Raw genomic sequence first — 23,638 nt, forward strand, 5'->3', positions numbered from 1 at the left:
ATATATCATAAAGATGTGTTCATTAAATATTCATTTATGCCAATTAAGCTTTGGGAAAAGTTAATTTACCAGATCCAGAATCTTTGAATTGAAATGAAATAAAAGTCAGGTTTGTTTCAGTTACATTGAGCGATTACTGTTGAAGTTTATAGTTATTAAAATACCAATTTGTAAAGAATGTATTTGTTTTAATTTGATAGAGTTCTTTGAAAAATGAGATGTGATAGCACTGGTATTATTTATGCTCCTTGCCCAGTCCCTTCCACTCCAAATAAATGGTAGCAGTCATCCAGCTCCTTTAGGTTTTGTAGTATGTGCATGTAGAATCTAATTTGGAGCCCTGAAGCAGAGTGGGGCTAAGTGCTCTGTGAGAGACCAACATTAGCAACATTTTTTAAGATAGCTCAGAACTTAGAAGGTTGAGTGGAGTGATGAGTTGGATTTAAGTTTCATTACATAAAGTATCTAAGGGAAATACTGTTTGGTGTGTTCAAAAAAAAACTGCATAAGCACAAAGAAGTCGAGAAATAGAGGGATATGTTAATGAAGTTAAAAAGGGGAGGAAGTTTGTAGTGAGCAGAAATGCTGCTTGGGACTTGATAGACCAATAACTTCTGTGAATTTAGCAATAAACTTTATACTTTATATAATCTAGGTATGTGTCATTAGGTTGAGGACATAAAATTGTACAAAGAAGCCATTGGTTAAGTTGTGATTTTTCATGAGTAGCAGGGGAAGAAAGACAAAGTTGGGAGTAATCTATAGACCTCCAAAATGTGACCTCTCAATAGGTCTCAAGTGCATTAAGATAGATAGATACTTTATTGATCCCAAAGGAAATTACAGTAGCATTACAAGTGCACAGATATACAAATATTAGAAGAGAAGTGAAAAAAGAATAAAAACTCCAAGTTACCTCAAACAGTCAACAGGAGAGTATCAACACTTCCCTGGCTACAGATGAACTCATTATAGAGCCTAATGGTCGAGGGTAAGAACGACCTCATATAGCGCCCTGTGGAGCAGTGCAATTGTCTTATTCTACTACTAAAGGTGCTTCTCTGTTCAGCCAAGGTGGCATTCAGATGGTAAGAAACATTGTCCAGAATTGCCAGGATTTTCCTTGGGGTCCTTTGTTCTACCACAGCCTCCAGTGTGTCCAGTTTGCCTCCTATAACAGAGCCAGCCCATCTAATCTGTTTATTGAGCCCATTGGCATCACCCACATTGATGCCATTGCACACCACCACATAGAAGACAGTGCTGGCAACAACAGACTGGTGTAAAATGTGAAGGAGAGGCCTGCATATTCCAAAGGACCTCAGTCTCCTCAGGAAGTAGGGAATATCAGGGGATTAATAATGGGGAAGTATCAAGGGCACATTTGAAAGGAACTGTAATTATTATGGGAGGTGCCAATCTATATATTGATTGAACAAATCAAACTGGAAAAGCTATCATAGAAGATTTTGTGGAATACCCAAGAGATTGCTTTTTAGAGCTGTACATTGCAGAACCTACTCAGGAATGGGCTATTTTGGATTTACTCTTGGGTATTGAGAAAGGATTAGTATAATATCCTGCGTTCAAAGATCCCCAAGGAGGTTATGATCACAATGCAGTTTGAGAATAAACGCCATAGGTCCATAACTAGTGTCTTCAGTTTAACTAAGAGTGATTTTATTGGTATGAGAGAAGCGTTGCCCTAAGTGTACTGGATAAATTAACTAAGAGATGGGTCAATAGAAGAAAAGTAGTAAATATTCAAATACCTGGTCAATGTAACTCAGAAACAGTTTATACTAGACAAAATGAGGTATCCATGAGAAAGAAACAGAAAGCATGGTTAACAAAGGAGACAAAATTAAATTAGAAAACGAGATTATATAAAGAGGTAAGGGCCACTGTTAGACCAGAAACGGAAAAGCTTTTAGAATCCAGCAGCAAGAGACTAAACAGCTCATATGAAGGTGAATCTGTATTTTGAGAGAAAGCATCGACATAATTCTTAGTCCTTAATTGTTCACTATTTACGTTCATGACTTGGAGGAAGAAATGGTTACATAAGGTTTCATAAGGTTGATATGAAAATAGGTAGAAGGCCATGTTGTTGCAAGAATGCTGTGATTCTGGAATAGGGTACAGATAGATTGACTGAATAGCAAAAGAATGGCAAATAAAGTTTACTGTGAGGAAGTGTGAGGTTGTGCACTTCAGGTTGAGAGGACAAAATGCAGGTTATTTTCTAAATGGAGAAAAACTGCAAGTGGGTGAAGTGCAAAGAGAGTGCATAAATCACAAAACATTCATAGGCAGGTCCAATAAGTACTTGAGAAGCCAAATTGCATTCTGGCCTTCATTGCAAAGCAGTTCGTGTTTAATAATAAGGAGGTTTTTTGCAATTATACAAGATTTCATTGAGGTCAGAGCTGGAATTCTGTGCATAGTTTTATCCCCTTACCTATAAAAAAGATATGGTAACTTAGGAGGTTTACCAGGTTGAGAGTGTTGCATTACCATAAGAGACTTAACAGTTTTGGCCTGTCTATATTGGATTTTAGAAAAATGATGATGATCTTATTCAAACATATCAGGAGGCTTGACAGGCTAGATGTTTGCACTGGTGCAAGATTCTTGGCTGAAGGAATGTTACATCAATATCAACATTGGTTATTGGAAATTGAGGTGCATAGAAATATATTTTCATAGAGTCTATTGAAGCTCTGGAATTCTCTGCCTGATGGTTAGTGGTATTTGAATCTTTAGAAGTATTTAAAGTGGAGGTGGATAAATACTTTGATAAAGTATGGAAAAATGTAAAGAACTGGATTTGAGCCCATTATAGATCAGCCATGATCACACTAATTGATAGGTGGACCTGAGAGCGTACTCTTGCCTATTTTCTTATGTTCTCTTTTTTTAAGTACATTCTATAGATACTGTTGAGTCCACACCTATCACTTGTCTTGGCTTCTCTGAGTAGACAGTATTGAACGTTAGTGATGGTGTGAGACTTTGGTGACTTGGAAGTGATTATGCTCCCACAGTACGCTTTCTAAATGGACAAATTGGTTTATTATTGTCACATGTACTGAAGTACAGTGAGAAATCTTGTTCTGTGTGCCATGCATACAGATAATTTAATCACACAAGTATATTAACGCAGAACAAGGCAAAAGCAGTAACAGAATGCAGAAAATAGTACTGCAGTTATGGAGAAAGTTTAGTGCAGGCAGATAATAAGGCGAAAGGCTATGATGTGGTAAATTGTGAGGTCAAGAGTCCATTGTATCATACAAGAAGTCCATTCAGTAGTCTTATGACAGCAGGATAATGACAGCTGTCTTTAGGCCAGGTGATATGTAGTTTCAGGCGTTTGTATCTTCTGCCCAGTGGAAGTGGGGAGAAGTGGGAATGCATGGAGTGCAAGGGGTCTTTGATTATGTTGGCTGGTACACTTGAAAGTGTAGAAAGAGTTCATGGAAGGGAGGCTGGTTTTCATGATCTGCTAAACTATGTTCACAACTCTTTGCAGTTTCCTGTGGACCAAGGCAGACCAGTTGCCTTGCCATGTTGTGATGCATCTGAATAGGATGCTTTCTATGGTGCATCTATATAAATTTCTCTTGTCCTTCCCAGTACTCAGATTTTGCAGAAAAGGAGATGCTTTCAAAGTGGATGGCTGTTGAGCCTGGTTGTAGACAATCCAATCAAGGGAACTGTCAAGAACCAGTGTTGTTCTTGCTGCATTCAATCAGGAGCACAGTTAACATTCCATGTACCCTCTAACTGAGTTTTACACACTTTAGATGATCTTTAGGGAATCAGGAAGTCAGCATCCAGATGAAGACTATCCACCATCTGGCTGATGCTGTGGTTATATGTGTGTTGTTTAGCAGTCAGTATGTGGAAACCACAGACCCTATTGCTGTTTGGAAATCAAAAAAGCTGAAGATGCTGGAAATCTGAAATAAAATCAGGAAATGCTGGAAATACTTAGCAGGTCAGGCAGTAACTATAGAAAGAGAAAAAAAAGTTATCATTTCAGGTCAAAGGCCATTTATCAAACCTTGAAGAAGAGTCTTCAGCCAGTTTCTCTTCCCGCAGCTCCTACCCTGACCTGCTTAGACAGTATTAGCCGCCACAGCTCAAGCCCCAGTTTGTTTTGATGAGCACGATAGGAGCAGTGTGTCAAACTAACTGAGTCAGTCTGTAACACACATCAGTGTTTTATCTGTCTATATGATAGAAGGCCACACAAAGAGCTATGAAAAGGAGGAGAGACTGGAATGATAAATGGATATCTGCCCATCTCAACATTCATCTCACCAGCTAGCACTTCTCATTTCTGAAACATGTATATTGATCTACAGCACTGCATTAAAGCCGTCATTCTCAATGCTTTCTTTCTCAGGTGCCTTCATTCGACGTTGTCTGAACATCTCCTTTGGGGTCCTCATTGCTTACCTCAGTCTACCGGTGATTGTAAACCTGTTTAGTTCGACACAAATGATGAACACTTCCTTTAATCCATTGCGAATTGTCAACACCTATGGAGCCTTTGGAAGGTACGAAGCGGGGAACAGCTCTATAACCCAATAATATTGTCCTCTTTCACACAAACAGTATTTTTCATGATCTCTCATGAGTTGAGATTCATCACAAATATGCTGAGATCTGATGTTTTACTTAATCTGCTTCAAGTATGCCCAGTTGTATGAAATAATGTTAGTGTTTAATTAATTTTTATGCAGGTTGCTGATAACCTTATCCATAGTTAACTTACTTACTTATGTACTTAGCCTGTCAACCCTGCTGGGGCATTGGCCACCAAAGGTAGCTCGCTACAGTATTTCACATTCTCCCCAGGTGTACCCTGTCTGAGTGTATCCTTCCTCTTCTAGGAATGAGGTCTTTGGAGCTTCTGTAGTGCAAGGTTTTCTACAGGATGGAATTACTAGGCCCATGCCCTGCCTTACATTCTCAATTGGGTTTGGGACTGTCCATGATAGAGTTTTCCATAGTTAGGATTTCATTGAATATGTTCAGAAAACAAAGGCATTATATGAGAAAGTTTCCAAGACTTGGGGACCTGAGTTATAGTGACAGGTTGGGCAGACTATCTGTAGAATGTAGAAGTCTGAAGGGTGAGAGGTGAATAAACTTGCATGAGGGGCATAGACAAGTTGAGCTCACACAGTCTTTTCCCTAGTGAAAGTGAACCAAAAACTAGAGGTAAGAAGGGAAAGATTTAAAAGGGATTTCAGGAGGATAGTAACATAGTGGTTTACACAGTGCTTTACAACATTAAAGACCGGGGCTCAATTCCTACAACTACCTGTAAGGAATCTGTACATTCTCTGCGTTGCTGCGTAGGTTTCTGCCGAGTGCTCTGGTTTCCTCCAACAGTCCAAAGATATATCAGTGATAGGTTAATTGGTCATTATAAATTGTTCTGTGATTAGGCTCGGATTAAATTGGGGGTTGCTGGGCGGCACAGCTTGAAGGGCCGGAAGGGCCTGTTCCACGCTGTGTCCCAATAAATAAAACATCTTCTTCATGCAGAGTCTGGTGCATGTATGAGTGAGCTTCCAGAAAACATAGTTCAGCTAGCTACAATAACAGTGTTTAAAAGACATTTGGAAAAGTACATGGATAGGAACAGTTTAGAGGGTATACAAGCCAAATGCGGACAAAAGGGATTAGCTTATTCGGTCACCTTGATTGACGTGGACATGTCAGGCATTTCTGTTCTGTATGACTCTATGACTCTGTATACTTTCTATCACCTGTTCAGATAGCTGATTGCTGTGTGGAGCCAGACTAACTGTGCTATTCATAAGCTACACATCTCTTCAGGGTGAATGGTTTTCAGATCTTAAAAGGGGCACGTATTGTTGTTGCCAAAGATGTTGGAGTTGCTGAAGAATGACATAGCAGTAGAGATACATACAAGAGACTGCAGATGATGGAATCTGGAGCCTCAAACAATCTGCTCATTAAGCAGCAGCTGTGGGGGGAATGGAATTATCAACATTTGTGTCAAAACCCTGCATCATGATTGAGAGTGGAGAAGAGAAATAGGTAGTATAAAATGGAGGGGAAGAGTGCTGAGACAGAGGATAGGGTGATTGGTGGACAAAACAAGGGAGGGTTGGATGAGAGATTGCCACGACAGTCAATGGCAGGAAATGACCCCTGGAGATCTGGATGTACTGCTACAAGATGGTCTGACTTCACTTTAGTTGTTAGCTTCAATTCACAACATCTCCCACCAGCTGCATGCTTTCTGTAGGCACTGCTCAATGTACCACAGTCTTGAAATTTGTCCGATGTATTTGCCACCTAATATTTGTGTGATTCACTATACCCTGACATATTTAGCATTACTGCATACCTTATTTCCCTCGTTCAAGGAATAGGATGGTGAATCTGTGGAATTCGTTGCCTCAGAAGGCTGTGGAGACCAAGTCATTATGTATATTTAAAGCAGAAGCTGATAGTTTTTTAGTAAGAAAGGGAGTCAAAGGTTATGTAGAGAAGGCAAGAGAATGGCATTGAATGGGATAATAAATCAGTTATGATTGAATGGCAGAGCAGTCTCATGGGACCAAATGGCCTAATTCTGCTCCTGTGTCTTATGGTCTTACCTCATAGCATACACTTCCACTTTTTAAAAATGAGAAATAATGCAGTCAAAATTGTGTGACATTCTTTAACACAGACAAGAAATCATAGGCAATAGCAAAGGTAAACAACCAAAGGGGACTGGCACATATCCATACCCTTATGACTATGGGAGAGAGTGTGCTCAGGATGTTATAGATTGGTGATTAATGAGAGGCTGCCTAGTGCCATGCTACCTTCAAACTTGATGGCATTCTGATTCTTAATCTGCTTCCTCACATCTTGCTTTCCTCTCAAAGCACATCCCCATCAGCTGCAGATCCTTGGCACAATTGTAAACCTAACCATTCTGCACCATTTGATGGCTGTGTCTCAGCTTGATTTACAGCAGAAAAGGAAGTCACCTAATACCTACGGACTTGTTTTTCTTCATGCAAACCTTGGGTGTTACCATCCAAATTCAGTTTGCTATTATCATAGTTATTCAAGAAGATAAGGAGGTGCATAGTGTCTCAGTCATCAATTAATCATGTCCCCCAGCAGATTCCTCAGATTACTGAGGTATTTCTCAACAATCCTCTCATAGGATGAAAACATTTGTCACTTGTTATGTCTTGTAACTCCAGAAACTAATAAAAAGAAAAACACGGGAAATAGGTCTACTTATTTTAGTGAGGCACTCAAATATGATGTGGTGGCATAGTGAAGTACTTTGTCCAACTACCCATGATGAATTATGAATAAATGCACAATACTCCTCCCTACTTAGCTACAAATTCAAAGTCAATATAGAATGCACCTCAATTATGAATAAACTCTTCTCGGGCTTCCAGCTGGTATCAATTTTAACTGACATTTTGATGACAAACTCTGCCATCGACATCAAGGATGAGACCTGGACATGCCTAGTTGTGTAGTATTTATACCCCTGTTATCCATCAATCCTGATTGATTAGTCCTCATCCAACCAATGATCAAAAGGCAGTCTCCTCTCTCCGGAAGCAGAGCGATCCCACCAGCAATCAAGAGACAGTCTCCTCTTTCCGACGGCAAAGCAAACCCACCAGCAATCAAAAGGCAGTCTCCCCTCTCCATCAACAGTCCATGAATGTTCCAGTGAAATTCATATTAATCCTATACCAGGGCAATGCAGGCTATTCCCAGGAATTGAGAGGAACTGCTTTTAGCATCCCGAAAAGTGCATGGCAAGCTGCTCGATCTGCAGATCTATCCCAGGCCAGCAGACAAATCTTAGAACCAACTCTTTAATTTTGATCATGCCTAGATTACTGGCATGTGGCTCCTTTAACACTTGCGCTCTCAACTTGGATGGTACAACAACTCTCAATCCCCACAAAACGCAGCCTTGTCAAAGGTAAGTTCATCCCAATTCTGGTAAAAATGGGGGAGCTGGAAGTTCTGCTGTACATTCCAGCAATTTTGGGTAGCTATATAGACCTGAGACAGTGTGGGATCTTCTCTGGTTTCCTCTTGGATCATCTCTGCTGTTGTAGGGAGACTTTTGATTTGTATCAGGCAGAATATGTCAAGGGGAGTGTCCTCTTTTGTAAATCTTTCAGCTATTTTCTTTAACAAGGATGAACAGGACAATCCATTAATATTTCCATAACTGACTTCAAGAGGATGACCAATCTTATAATTGTGTTCTCCAAGAAACAGAGCCAATCTCTGCATTTTGCTGCTGCAATTAGTGGAACATATTTCCTTGGATTAAAAATGGACACCAGTGGTTGATGATCGGTAATGAGGGTGAACTCTCTACCATACAAGTACTGGTTGAAATGTTTTACACCCAAACCAGACTCAAAAACTCTCTGTCAATCCATGCATAATTTTTCTCTGCAGCGATAAGGGAAAGGCTTATGATGCAAAGGCTATGGGCATTTATTTCCATCACTCATAACATGTGACATGACTGCACCTATGCCATAAAGTGAGGTGCCACGGGCAAGTTTCACTGGATGATGTGGATTATACTGTGTGAGTGCCATGTCTGACCCCACCATTCCCTTTGCATTTTGGAAAGCAGTCTTGGCCTGCTTTGTCCTTTGCGATTTCTTCCCAATCTGTAGTAATACATTCAAAGGCTAGAGCACAGTACTCAGGTTTGATAGATACTTTATTGATCCCAAAGGAAATTAGTGTCACAGTAGCATTACAAGTGCACTGGTATACAAACACTAGAAGTAAGAAAGAATTAAAAAAAAGTTACCTTAAAAATAAGATGTACAAGATTTACAAGTCAAAGATTAAAAGATTTACGAGATTTCCAAGTTCACACTGACAAGTCGGTAGTGCAAGAATTACTGTAGTATTATATAGTGATGGGTGCACATTCACACCGTCCAGTTAAGAAGTGGTAGTATTGCATCGGGGGTCCGCGATTGTAGGGTGGGGTAAACAGAGGGTAATAGCAGTCTCACAGGAAGAGTTTATCATTTTCCTGGCTATAGGTTGACTCATCATAGAGCCTAATTGCCAAGGATAAGAATGACCTCTTAAAGCACTCTTTTGGAGCACCATTGTCTTAGTCTATTACTAAAAGTGCTTCTTTGTTCAGCAAAGTAGCATGCAGAGAGTGAGAAACATTGTCCAGAAATGTTAGGATTTTCCGGACAGTTCTTTGTTCTACCAGAGCCTCCAGTGTGTCCTGTTTGACTCCGATACAGAGCCAGCCTTCCTGATCAATTTATTGAGCCTTTTGGCATCAACATCGATGTTACCCCAGCACACTACCGCATAGAAGATTGTACTGTCAACAACAGACTGGTAGAACATGTGAAGGAGAGACCTGCATACTCCAAAGGACCTCAGTCTCATCAGGAAGCAAAAGTGTCTTTGGCGCTTCTTGTACACAGCTTCTGTGTTGGTACTCCACTCAAGTCTGTCATCCAGGTGCACCCCAGGTACCTGTAGGTCCTCAGCACATCCACTTCCTCACTATCAATAGTAACAGGGAGTAGTGCAGGCAGGAGCCTGTTATAGTAATTGACAAATCTTAAAAAGGACAACATTGGTGACACATCCTTTGGCCTTGAGACATCCACCACTGTTTGAATTTTCTCAGCATACTCATATAATTCTTGTGTGTCAATGTTGTGACCACAGCAAGTGATGCTTGGTTTGAAGAATTCACACTTGTTCGAACATACTCTGAACTCATAATCTTCTAATATTTTCAACACTATCTTGAGATTTTGGATATATTCCTTGTCATCCTCACTGGTAACAGTGATGTCATCCAGGATGCCTGGGAAGTCTTGCAGAACATGGTCCATGGCTTTCTTCCAGAGTGAAGGTGCAGATGCTATTCCAAAAATAAGCCTGTTATAGCAATAAAGCCTTTTGTAAGTGTTTATGGTGAGAAGTTCTTTTGACTCTTCTTTCATCTCTGTAGGTAGGCCTCAGCCAAGTCCATTTTGCTGAAGTGTTTCCCCCAGAAAAGTTTGCTTCTATATCTTCTATCCTGGGCTGAGGGTACTCTCAGTACCTGGTTTATGATGATCTTAAAATCAGTACAGATTCTGACAGAACTATCCCTTTTAGGTGCTGGGACCACTGGCATTGCCCATGAGCACCACTCAACCTTGAAAAGAATATTTTCAGCCTCTATGCAATGTAATTCACTGGCTACTTTATCACGGATGCTACAAGGAACCAAATGGGATTTGTAAAATTTAGGTGTGGCATTTTCATTTAACATTTTATTTTATCCTTGGAATGTTTGAGTTTTCTGATACTGTCCTTGAAAACTGTTGCAGCCTCATCCAGTACCCTTCTTAATTCACTTTCAGTTCACTCTATTACAGGGGATGTGGATAGATCTCCAATCAAGTTGTAGATATATTGGTCATTCATGACCCCGCAAAACTGACCCTCCTGTTTTTACCATGTACATGGCCAAAGTGGCTTGTTGGTTATTGTATTTCACTGTTACAAATGTTATTCCCACAGGAGTTATCTTTTCTCCAGTATAAGTTTTTAGTTGGACATCTGCAGGCTTCATTATCTTTGAAATGCTGTTCAAACTCATTTAGTGGAATGACTGAATCAGCTGAGCCAGTGTCCAATTCTGTTTTAGTTTCCACACTGTAAATCTCAAGGCTACTCAGTCCAGTGTCACTCTCATCATTATCAGATTTGTCATCAACAGCATGAAAATTAGTGCCCTTTTTGAAACTCTAATTTAACTGTTCATCTTTATCTCTTCCCTGTGCAATCTATTTATTTTTGTTTCCCTAGCATACTCTTTGTATGTGTCCTACTTCTCTGTAAATTTTGCTTTTAAACCTGCAAAATTTAACTTTTTAGTCTGATGTATTTGAGCCCCGGTCACAATGGTGTTCAGCCAGACAGATTTTGGTTTAGATGTTGCAATTTTGTTTACACTCACATTTGTCCCTGATGCAACTCAGTTGCACTTGGCAAAACTAACACTCGTTTCTCATTGGTGATTTCGTTTGCTTCAAACTACTGCTCAATTCGTTCATTGTACATTTGCCAGTTATCTGTTAGGCAATTGAACACGTCTACCTTTCTGATGTAGCCACCTGATATTGTTTATGAACCTTTGCATTTTGCCTGTTGCCTGCTTTTTATCTAGCTTGACTGTCTCTGTCCCCTAACGAATAAAAAAATGTCCGCTGCACTTTTTTTAAACTCAAAAGTCTCTTTCTTTCCTCGAAGAAAATATGTGCTGCACTTCACAGGTAGGTAGTTGCCTTGGGCTTGTTTTAAAACTACTTCATCACAACAGTTATGTTTTGTAACTCTAGAAACTAATCAAAAGTAAAACATGAGAGCCAGGAAATGGGTCTACTTACTTTAATGAGGCGCTCAAATATGACGTAATGGTGTAATGACATATGCCATTCACATAGTTTGTACCTATATCCCATAATGAATTATATAAACAACAAAGAATGCTTAAACAATATATTTGCAATATTACTCAAATATTTCTGAAATATTAAATACACTACATTACTCACTACTATTAGCATACAAAATACTTTGTCATGTATATTACCATGAATTCTATTGCTAACAAGTTCAAAGTTTGGTGACAAATTTGGTAAAAATATAATTTAATTTGTAAAATTGTCTAAGCATAATGTAAACCCTGTGTGTTTAAGATTTAGATTATAGTGTAGTACAGCATGGATACTAGCCCTTTGCACTAAATTCCCTCCCCTCCATGTACCTACCCAAGTGTTTCTTAAATAATATTACTGCAGCCTTGACCACTTCATCTGGCAGCTAGTTTTATATACTCACCGCTCTGTGTGAAAAAAAATTGAAACTAAATTTATTGGTTATTTCAAGAGACAAGTGCTATTTAGGAGTAAAGTTCAAGTATTATGGTGTATTAGATTGGACATTTTTATCAAAGATTAAGCATAGGTACGGTTAGCCAAATGTAAGTTTCAAGATTTCATAAATGTTAGATTATGTTATATAAATATAAACGAAGTTGTCAGGTTGTTAACTAGCGTAATTATATTCAGGCCATTTACCCCATAATTCAGTGCTGCTGTCACATATTCAACAAATGTTTGCTCAGTAACACCTGGGAGTACTTGATACTGTCAACTGATGCTGAGCAAGAGTCCAGAAACAATCTGGAGATTTAAGCAATTCATTACACTGCAGGAATCATTAATATAGAAATTCAGAGCAGGGATAACCTTTGTTACTATTTTTTTGAATAATTGATGACGTGCAGTTGAAATTTATGTTGAATGAAATGTTTGCCCTGTAAGAAGAAGTGACATTTTTGATGTATGTTGAATTTTGCCTAATTCAAATGATGATAAAGAACTTAGTTCTTTTGAACATTTAGTGTCCTGGAATTAGAACAAACTTTATATGTTAATGAGCTGCACTGCCTGACTGCAGGATTTTCATTCACTGGGAATAATTTAACCCTTCCAGCCCCAAGAAGTCAGGATTAAAAAAGATAAATCATACATATTTGTTATGGGAAGCTAACACAACATTTATTTACCAAACCTACACAAGAATGTCTGAGCATGTTCTTGAATTTTTATCCAGAGAGAAAAAGAAATAAATTATTTTTTATTACCTGTTTTTTAAACTGTGCAAAAAATGGGAAGTTTCAGAGCTTTCTGCAAACAAATTTTCAGTATCCGATGTTGTACATTTACTCTTTTATCTTCCACAGTCACCATTAAGATTAACTGTGTCTCCCATGGGAGCAGTAGTTGTGACATAATAATAAATACATTTTTAATGTGGCATTTTGACTCAGGTTTCTTAACATTTTAAGATTTATGTTAAAGCTTACTAGAAGTGCTTTATTCAGCCTTGATGATGCTGTCCACTGCCATGCCTATAAGTGCAGCTGTCAATTCATGATTATTTAGAACTAAGACCACAAGAAACAGGAACAGGAGTAGACTATTTGGCCCCTCATTTCATTAATGACATAAATTTAATGCTTCGTTTTGATGCCATTGTAGATTTATTATTTTCATTTTTCCTGAGCAATCTTTTATCGTGGCTTATGGCCAGTTTATCACTGTTTTTCCCTCCTGTTCCTTCGGACGGTTATACACTGACATAGCTTTTTAATACTGCTTATCGTACTGCCAAAGCCAGCAAGTGGAGCAAGGTGACAAGTGTGTTGGTAGGATCTGTAAAACCCCATCCAATAGCACTGCTATCTTTCTCACATCACTTTCTAACCTTCTTTTTGTTTGTATTTGAATGTGCCCTGTATTTTGAAAAGATGATCACCCTACAAGTCGTAGTCAAGACAAATGGCATTGAGGCATTTAAGGAAAACTGATGCATATACAAAGAAGAAACAGAATTGACTGATAAGATGAGTCTCACATGAAGCATTGAGACCATCTGAATTAAATGGTTTGTTTCTGGGCTGTAAATTAGATATAAAATATACTTTAAAGGTGATAACTTTACAACATGGATGTTTCAAGCTTAGAGAAAAAATGTCTTTTGTAAATTTTTTATTGTATTTTTATTTTCTCAGTATTACAAAGGAACGGACTGAGGTCATAATTCAGGGAACAATGAATGTGGATCCAAAAGATTCCAGTGCCTTGTGGGAGGAATATGAATTCAAGTGTAAACCTGGCAATCTAAAGCGGAGACCCTGTGTTATTAGTCCGTACCATTACCGTCTCGACTGGCTAATGTGGTTTGCTGCATTCCAGGTAAGTGTTTTATTTTTCATCAATACTAACTTCTTACGTTGTTAGTCCATGCTAGTTTTGTCTGGACTGGCTAATATGGTTTGTTCTATTCCAGACCAAGAACTTCATTTATCGTCAACTTTAGATTATCTGTAAAAGTTTAAGTTGTTTAATAGAATACCAGGATATGTTCCATAGTTATGCTGAATGAACAGATAAATAGAGAAAACAATGTGAAATGACAGTATAAGTGCAAAATGTTGCATCTTGATGTGATGTCCATTATGTTTGTCTTCAAAATCTCAGAACTGCAGTCTTTATAGAAGCATATAAAGCAGAGTACTCATCTAGCCCGACTGTTCCTTTATTGATGCTGGTTCTTAATCCTGACACACCTAGTATAGCACCTCACGGGAAGAACTGCACTGATGCAAGAAGACTGCTAAGCACTGTCTTCTTGAGGGCAAAGCACAATGGTTTGCTTTGACAGAATGTCCGCATCCGTATGATAGCAAGATTTATTGTAATTGATGCTAAAATGCTAGATGCTAAAATAAAGTGCACTGCAAAAGATGCTAAAAATAAAATGCTCTGCAAAAATAACATGAAATATGTGCTTGAAAAAAAAATCATGTAGATTGAAGTAAATGGGAATGGAATAAAAAAGAGAAACACTCAGCAGGATAAGCAGTATCTGTGGAAAGAGAAGCCATGCTACCATTTCAAGTCCAAGATCCTTTGTCATCAATATTTGTTTTTATTTCAGACTTACAACATCTGCAGTATTATTTTTTTATTTGAGTGCAAATGGAGATAGAAAATTGTGTCAATCATACATTTATGAAAAGTTAATATGTTAGTAAAGTACAGTGGATTCCAGTTTATTGGGCCATTGGTTAAACACTTATTTGGGGCAATTCATAAAGAGCAATAAGAAATTGAGAAAATAGCTGGAATTGCCTTCATTTAGGACAAAATACCACTTAATTGGGGCAGGAGACTGTTGCCGAACATTTTCCAAGTAGTGTCAATCACGTGAACATTATGTGGCCATTAGATACCACGCTGTTCTTAGAGCAAACGGTATCTAAATTGCTTCAGTTGCGTGTGTTTGTGTTCAAAAGCAATGATTTTTGTCATTGATAGTGGGCAAGAAATAAACAGTAAGACAATTCAGAACTGTTTTCCTCTCTGTGGTTTCAAGCATTCAGACCTGGAAATGCCAGAATGCCCGGAAGTGAAAATTAAATGATTTCACTATTTCAACAACTTAGGACCTACGAAGAACTTGAGGGTATTGACAGTGATCTTAAATGTTAACTTTGGTATCAAAATACATAATTTGTTACTCAGTTAAATGGTAGTTTACTGTCTTTTTTATACCTTTTTAACTATTTTCATGAAACTTCAGCTAATTGGAGCAGCCACATGAATGGGCCATAATGAACCAGTCCCAATGTGTACCAATTAACCAGAATCCACTTTATGTTTAAACTTCATTTATAACTTTTCCTTTGTTTAGCAAAGGGATGCACTCTTGGAAGATTTCATTCAGGAAACAGTTGAAAATTAATGAAAATACATTCTGGGCATTTTGGTACCTTGTATTCCTATGAGCAGAGTCTTGCATGCTATTTGTTATGTAGTAATTATATAAAATAGATTTGTAAATCAAAAACCCAGAATCAATATCTTTTAGCAAAATTCCATAAATAAAATGAGTAATCACTGTTTTTTAAGTTCTCATCAGCAAGTCATATTGATGAAAATTTATGAGGTTCTGAATTAATTATCATCATCATTATTATGTGCCATGTCATATGATGTAGTCAATCATGGTCTCATGACCATGATAGTTCTTGTCAAATTTTTCTACAGAAGTGGTTTACAATTGCCTTCTTCTGGGCAGTATCTTCACAAGATGGGTGACTCAGCTATTATCAATGCTTTTCAGAGATTGTCTGCCTGGCATTAGTGGTCACATATCCAAGACTTGTGATATGAACTAGGTGCTCACACGACCATCCACTACTGCTCCCATGGATTCATATGATTTGGGGGGGGGGGGGGCTAAGCAGGTGCTACACCTTGCCCAAGGGTGATCTGCAGGCTAGTGGAGGGCAGGAACACCTTACATCTCCTTTGTTAGAGATGTATCAGAAGTTCATTGTACATTAATCAGCACAGGCTGAAAGTTAATCAAATGCAATTCGGGAGATTGAACTAAATGTCAGCTGGTAGATTGGTATTTAACCAGACCTCAGTAGACATAATAGAAATTAACGAAACATCAGTCCGGAGGTTGGAATTTTACCAAACGCCAGCAAACAGATTGGAGTTCAATTGTTATTTGGAAATCTAGAATTTAACTAAATGCCACTCATGAGGTTAGACTGTAAATCAGATGTTTGGAATATAAGTATCCCATGGTAGGTTGCTATTAGCAATATCAGTAGGTACGTTGGAATTTAATGAGATAGTGGTTTAGCAGATTAGAACTACTTCTGATTCCATTTGGAAGATTGGAACTTAAATAAATGTATTGCCATGTTGTGTTTGAATGAAATGCCAGTTGGCAAATATCATTCACATTTGAGAATGTAACCAAATGTCAATTGACGTAATTTAATCAGGTGTTAGTCAACAACATTTGCCAGTAAAGAATTTGGAATTTGACCAAGCATCAACTGAAAGGCTGGATTTAACCAAATGGCTGTCGGTGGGATGAACTTAAATAAATTACACTCAGAGGATGGGATTTAGCCAGATGTCAGCTGGAATTCACATAACCATGATGCAACAGATTATAGTTGAACCAAACATGCATTAACAGATTGATAATTAATTAATCATCAATTGGCAGGTGGAAATTTCACCAAAGGTTAGTTGGCAGATTGGACTTTAATCAAGGGTAAGTCAACAGGTTGTAATTTAGCCAAAAGTACATGGAAATTTAACCAATTTCAATCTGCAGATTGTAATTCATACAAGCATTAGTCCAGTGGATGTGATTTGATCACACGTCACTCCACAGGTTGGATGTTCATTGGTAGGTTAGGATTTAATCACTGTCAGACAGTAGACTGGAATTTAACCAAATGCTAGTCAGGAGTTTTGAACTTAGTCAAGAGTGTGTCAGGTGGTTGAAGTTCAATCAAATGTCAGTCAAGAAGTTTTAATTTAACCAAGTATCCATCAGTGAAGTGGGGGTGGGGAGTGGTGTTGCACAGTTAACCCAACATCAGTCAGCCGTTTGAAATTCAACCAAATATCTGTGAACAGGTTGGGACTTAACCAAATATCAGTTAATCGGGTGAGATATTATCAAACATCAGTCAACAGCTTAGAATATAACCAAACATCTGTCATCAAATTGAAAATAGACTTAAGTGTTAATTTCTAAATTTAAATTTCATCAGATTTAGCCAGTCGGTGAGGATTTAACCAAAGGTCATTGGGCTAGTTGGAATTTCATTAAAGATTACTTGACAGATTTGCATTTAATTAAACCCCAATTGGACAGGATGATATGCTGAAATTTAACCAAAAAATTAATTAGTGGATTAAAATCTAATCTGTGATGGACAAAAATTTTTAAATTATTCTGGGGTTCAAACTTAACCAAGCTACAATCAGGATTTCAAATGTAATGAAATGTCATGCTGTGAATTGAAATTAACCAGGCATTTGCTGGCAGATTGAAACAGAAAGTTGGAACATAAAGTGGTGTTCATGATTATATTAAATGGATGCTGAAGGAAGCTGGAATAACCTCATTGTAGAGGGAATGAATAATTGCTCAGCAGAGGGAATGAGTAATCACATTGTAGAGATTTTGAGTAATAGCTGTGTGATGTAAGTTATCACTGTGGAAGGAGTGAGTGATCTTTGTGGGGGAAATGAGCAATCTGTGCGAGAGAGTGAGAGTCTCTGCAGGGGAGGAAACAATCTCTATGACGGGAGTGAGCAATCTCATCATGAATAATCTCATCAAGAAGGGAAAAATGAGCAAATCTTCTAATGTGGGTAGTCCTGGAACATTTCACTAGAGTGAGGACAATAGTCTGTAGTAATAAGAAATAAGTAATAAGAAAAATCTTTTGGATAACATTTTTGACTTTCACTCGAGATTCTTTTGAATCCTGTAATATACTTTCTGCCAGTTTGGTAATGGTAACTTCATGTAATTTTGAACAGCTGATGGGTCTATATGCTGGTGCGTACCTGGCAATGTGTAGGAATTCAGGTGGTACGCAAGGGGAGGAAATAATTCTTTCACTTCCTCAAAATCAGACAGTGTTTTTCTTTAAACTCTGCTTGGCACCTGACTGGTCATTTTTAGCTGCTGCATTAGAAACCGGTTTACAAAGGTTACTGTAACCAGCTGCTATTCGTAAAGAAGAACATGCTAAGTGATTGCCTTAGAATCTGCCTTGCGAGTCACTTGTTTTATTATGTTTTAATAAAATAATCCAAGGTGGGTAATGATTAAAGCATCATTAATATTTCTTTGCAAGTTTAAGTTTACTTTTAGAATTGCAAATGATTTTAAACAGTTTGTAGTTATTCCCTACATATGACGTTTTCATAACCTTAACACATTTCATAACATTAATCAGGCTTCAACCTCTCCCTTTCCCTAATGTTCTTCTGTGACTTAAACAAAAATAAAATATAGTGTAAAACCGAGCAATACACACAAGAACAAGCCCTTCGGCCCACAATGTCTGTGTTAAACATGTTTCCAAATTAAATTTCTCTGCCTCCATCTGATCCATACCACTCCATTCCCTACGTAGACTGCCTATATAGTCTTGTAACTATGTATCGAAAAGTCTCCTAAGCACCACTATCATATTTGCTTCTGCTAGTATACCTGCCAGTGCATTTTAGGCATTTTATGTAAAAAAGACGTTTCCCTTAACTTTTCCCCTCTCACCTTATATGAATGTCCTCTCTAGTATTTAACAGTTCTACACTGGAATAAAGATTCTAATTCCTTACCCTATTTATACCACCTCTAATTTTATAAACTTCTATAAAAGGTCTCCTCTCATTCTCTGATGCTGCAGAGAAAGCAAACCAAATCTGTCCAACTTCCTCTTGTATTTCCATAAGACCGTAAGACTAAGGAGCAGAAGTTGGCCATTCGGCCCATTGAGTCTGCTGCACCATCTTATCATGAGCTGATCCATTCTCCCATTTAGTCCCACTCCCTCGCCTTCTCACCATAACCTTTGCTGCCCTGGCTACTCAGATACCTATCAATCTCTGCCTTAAATATACCCAATGACTTGGCCTCCACTGCCACCCGTGGCAACAAATTCCACAGATTTAGCACCCTCTGGCTAAAAAAATTTCTTTGCATCTCTGCAATGAATGGGCACCCTTCAATCCTTAAATCATGCCCTCTCGTACTAGACTCCCTCACCATGGGAAAAAACTTTACCACATCTACTCTGTCCATGGCTCTCAACATTTGAAATATTTCTATGAGGTCCCCCCTCATTCTTCTAAACTCCAAGGAGTACAGTATAAGAGCGGTCAAATATTCGTTATATGTTAACCCTCTCATTCCTGAATCATTCTAGTTGAATCTTCTCTGAACCCTCTCCAACACCAGCACATCCTTTCTTAAATAAGGAGCCCAAAACTGCACACAGTACTTCAAGTGAGGCCTTAACAGTGCCTTAGAGTCTCAACATCACCTCCCTGCTCCTGTACTCTATTCCTCTAGAAATGAATGCCATTGTTGCATTCGCCCTCTTCACCACCGACTCAACCTGGAAGTTAACCTTAAGGGTATCCTGCACGAGGTCTCCCACGTCCCATTGCATCTCAGAACTTTGAATTCTCTCCCGAATTAAATAATATTCTGCCCATTTATTTCTTCTACCAAAGTACATGACCATACACTTTCCAACATTGTATTTCATTTGCCACTTCTTTTGCCCATTCTCCCAATCTATCCAAGTCTCTCTGCAGACTCTCTGTTTCCTCAGCGCTACTAGCCCCTCCACCTATCTTTGTATCATCAGCAAACTTAGCCACAAAGCCATCTATTCCATAATTCAAATCATTGATGTACAACGTAAAAAGAAGCGGCCCCAACACGGACCCCTGTGGAACACCACTGGTAACCGGCAGCCAACCAGAATGGGATCCCTTTATTCCCACTCACTATTTCCTGCCAATCAGCCAACACTCTATCCACGTATATAACTTTCCTGTAATTCCATGGGCTCTTATCTTGTTTAGCAGCCTCATGTGTGGCACCTTGTCAAAGGCCTTCTGAAAATCCAAATACACAACATCCACTGCATCTCCGTTGTCTAGCCTACTTATAATTTCCTCAAAAAATTGCAATAGGTTTGTCAGGCAGGATTTTTCTTTAAGGAATCCATGCTGAGTTCTGCCTATCTTGTCACGTGCCTCCAGGTACTCCATAACCTCATCCTTGACAATCAACTCCAACAACTTCCCAACCACCGATGTCAAGCTAACAGGTCTATAACTACCTTTTTGCTTCCTTGCCCCCTTCTTAAATAGCGGAGTGACATTTGCAATCTTCCAGTCCTCCGGAACCATGCCAGAATCTATAGACTTTTGAAAGGTCATTGCTGATGCCTCCACAATCTCCACAGCTACTTCCTTCAGAACACGAGAGTGCATTCCATCTTGTCTGGGAGATTTATCTACCGTTAGACTATTCAGCTTCCTGAGTACTTTCTCTGTTGTAATTGTATCTGCGCACACTTCTCTTCCCTGACGCCCTTGAGTGTCCAGTATACTGCTGATGTCTTCCTCAGTGAAGACTGATGCAAAATAATCATTCAGTTCCTCCGCCATCTCATCTCCCATTACAATTTCTCCAGCATAATTTTCAATGGGTTCTATATCTACCCTACCTGTCTTTTACTCTTTATATACTTGAAAAAGCTTTTAGTATCCTCTATGATATTATTTGCTAGCTTCCTTTCATAGTTCATCTTCTCCCTCTTAATGACCTTCTTAGTTTCCTTTTGTAAGCTTTTAAAAACTTCCCAATCTTCTGTCTTCCCACTAATTTTTGCTTCCTTGTATTGCCCTCTCCTTTGTTTTTACTTTGGCTTTGACTTCTCTTGTCAGCCACGGTTGCATCCTTTTTCCATTTGAAAATTTCTTCTTTTTTGGTATATATCTATCTTGTACCTTCCTCACTTCTCGCATAAACTTCAGCCACTGCTGTTCTGCTGTTCCTCCTGCTAGTGTCCCTTTCCAGTCAACTTTGGCCAGTTCCTTTCTCATGCCACTGTAATTTCCTTTACTCCACTGAAATATCGACACATCGGATTTCAGCTTCTCTTTCTCAAATTTCACAATGAACTCAATCATATTATGATCACTGCCTCCTAAGGTTTCCTTCACTTCCATCTCTCTAATCACCTCTGATTCATTACACAATACCCAATCCAGTACAACCGATCCCCTAGTGGGCTCAACAACAAGCTGTTCTAAAAAGCCATCTTGTAGACATTCTACAAATTTTCTCTCTTGAGATCCAATGGCAACCTGATTTTCCCAATCCACTCACATGTTAAAACCCCCCACAATTATCATAACATTGCCCTTCCGGCAAGCCTTTTCTATTTCCTTTTGTAATTTGTAGTCCACATCACTGCAACTGTTAGGAGGCCTGTATATAACCACCATCAGGGTCCTTTTACCCCTGCAATTTCTAAGCTCAACCCGTAAAGATTCTGTACCTTCCAATCCTATGCCACCTCTTTCTAATGACCTAATGTCATTTCTTACCAATAAATCCATGCCACCCTCTCTGCCTACCTGCCTATCTATCCGATACACCGTGTATCCTTGGATGTTCATCTCCCAGAGACATGCATCCTTTAGCCACGTCTCAGTGATGACCACAACACCATACCTGCCAATCTGTAGCTGAATGACAAGATCATCCGCCTTATTCCTTATGCTCCGTGCATTTAAGTATAACACCCTAAGTCCAGTATTTGGTACATTTTGCTTTGATTGCACTGCAACTCATCCCAATGGCTGCAAATTTGCCCCATCACCTGCCTGTCCTTCCTGACATCTTTACTGCTCACTATCTTAGATCTCATACCCTTAACTTGTCTGGGAGTCCTGAGGTAATTAAAGGAATATTCTTTCTTGATTTCAGAAGTGATTTAATTAGTTAGTTAACCAATTACAGCATCCAAATTGGTAGTGACCTTTCCCAATGTTACAATAATGTTAAGTGCTAAACTAATTTAGTATGTTAATGCTAAGTTTATGAAGGTAATGAGGAAATGGTAGTTTGCAGTTTAAATTTCCCTTTAGTTGGTGTTTCCTTTCAGTGTGAAATCTTCACTTCCTTTCAGGCCATTTCGATTCCTATTTCTACACTGCTGCGTTGACTTTCAATTTATAGTCCTCCATCTGATCATAAAATGGTCCTTCCAAGGCTGTGCTGCACTACTCATCTCAGCTAAATAAACTTCCCAATGTAGCAACATAACCCAAAACCATTAGTTCTGCATAGTTGTTCATGTTCACAGGCACATATAACCAGAAGATCTGACATCCACACTATCCACGCCAAATCTCTCAGCTGATTCTGTACTTGCTCCCTATCCAACCTTTGAATTATTTGAGGTTAAAGCCTACTTTTTGCTCATCATCCTGATGACACTCCTACTTTGGTACAATATTATCTTCCTAGCCATGTAACCCCTATTACTTCAAATGAAACTCTCCTTGTACACATGGATGGAACGTTAGAACAAACCCTGTGTTGAATGATTGAGATATTTGAAGCTGCAGATTTTTTTTCTGAGTGATTAGCATAGTTCTTAGAGATCCACTTTAAATCACTTGTACCACCACGTGTCTATTTGTTGATGGGATTTTGCTCCACACATGGACCAGTCAGTGCTAAAGGACCTGCTCAGGTTCAGCTTGCAAAAGATTTGATGAGCTTCTCATCAATCTGAAGTTCAGTGCTCCTCAGCCATGGGAATTTAATAGCATCTTCCTGACATTACATTAAATACCTCAAAGATTTTTTTCTTTTACTTTTGTTCAAAAATTCAAATGCAAGAAATGTTTTTCATTATTTGCCCCTTTGCTCCACTGAGACCCATTGAGGCCTGTTCTAAGTTACTAATTAAAACAATTTGTAACTTCTTTTTCCATGTCAGCATAATTGTGACTTGTATATGAATATTCTCAATTGATTCTTTGGTACACAAATGCAAAAACTGCAGATGCTGGATGTATTCAGGAAAACTTCATCAGGTCGAGTAGTATCTGCGGGTAGAGAGAAACAAGGGTTAATGCTTCAAGTTGATTATCTTTCATGAGAATTTCTAGAACTTCCTGTTTTATTTCCTTGTCAATGTCCAACACCTCTGGCAGTTAGAAACTTCACACTCATGAGCTTCTCTGGACCATCGGTACCAGCTGAATACACCATCACATCTGTAAGAATACTGTCCCAATATATAAAATATGGCATCAATCCCTCTCTAGTGAGGACTTGAGAAGGGAATGCTGGGAAAAATACTGGCTGTCCCTAAATGTGAAGTGCTGTGTGCTGGTGCTACTGAAGCTGTAGTGCAGTTTATAAGCACATAAAACATCTGCAAATTCCACTGCCATTACTTACCTGTGCTGCTTCATTAGAACCTCCCAAAACCATGACTGCTACCATTCAAAAGGTCATGGGTTTTAGACTTATGGGAATATGACCACCTCCGGTATCCCTCTAAATCACACACCATCCTGACTTGTAATATAATACCTTTCCTTCGTTG

At 38.7% G+C, this 23,638-nt stretch overlaps 1 protein-coding gene across 3 annotated transcripts in view; it reads left to right on the top strand.

Moving 5' to 3' along the window:
• Window positions 1-23,638, top strand: part of lmf1 (lipase maturation factor 1) — a 649,165-nt gene that overhangs the window by 557,857 nt on the left and 67,670 nt on the right. For all 3 annotated transcript variants that reach the window (XM_059979755.1, XM_059979757.1, XM_059979756.1), the window contains exons 6-7: window positions 4,415-4,568; window positions 13,664-13,847. In XM_059979755.1, coding sequence (XP_059835738.1) covers window positions 4,415-4,568; window positions 13,664-13,847 — 338 coding nt within the window. The remainder of the gene's footprint in view (window positions 1-4,414; window positions 4,569-13,663; window positions 13,848-23,638) is intronic.

The sequence above is a fragment of the Hypanus sabinus genome, chromosome 9, assembly GCF_030144855.1.
Source record: "Hypanus sabinus isolate sHypSab1 chromosome 9, sHypSab1.hap1, whole genome shotgun sequence".
In the NCBI taxonomy this organism is placed as follows: Eukaryota; Metazoa; Chordata; class Chondrichthyes; order Myliobatiformes; family Dasyatidae; genus Hypanus; species Hypanus sabinus.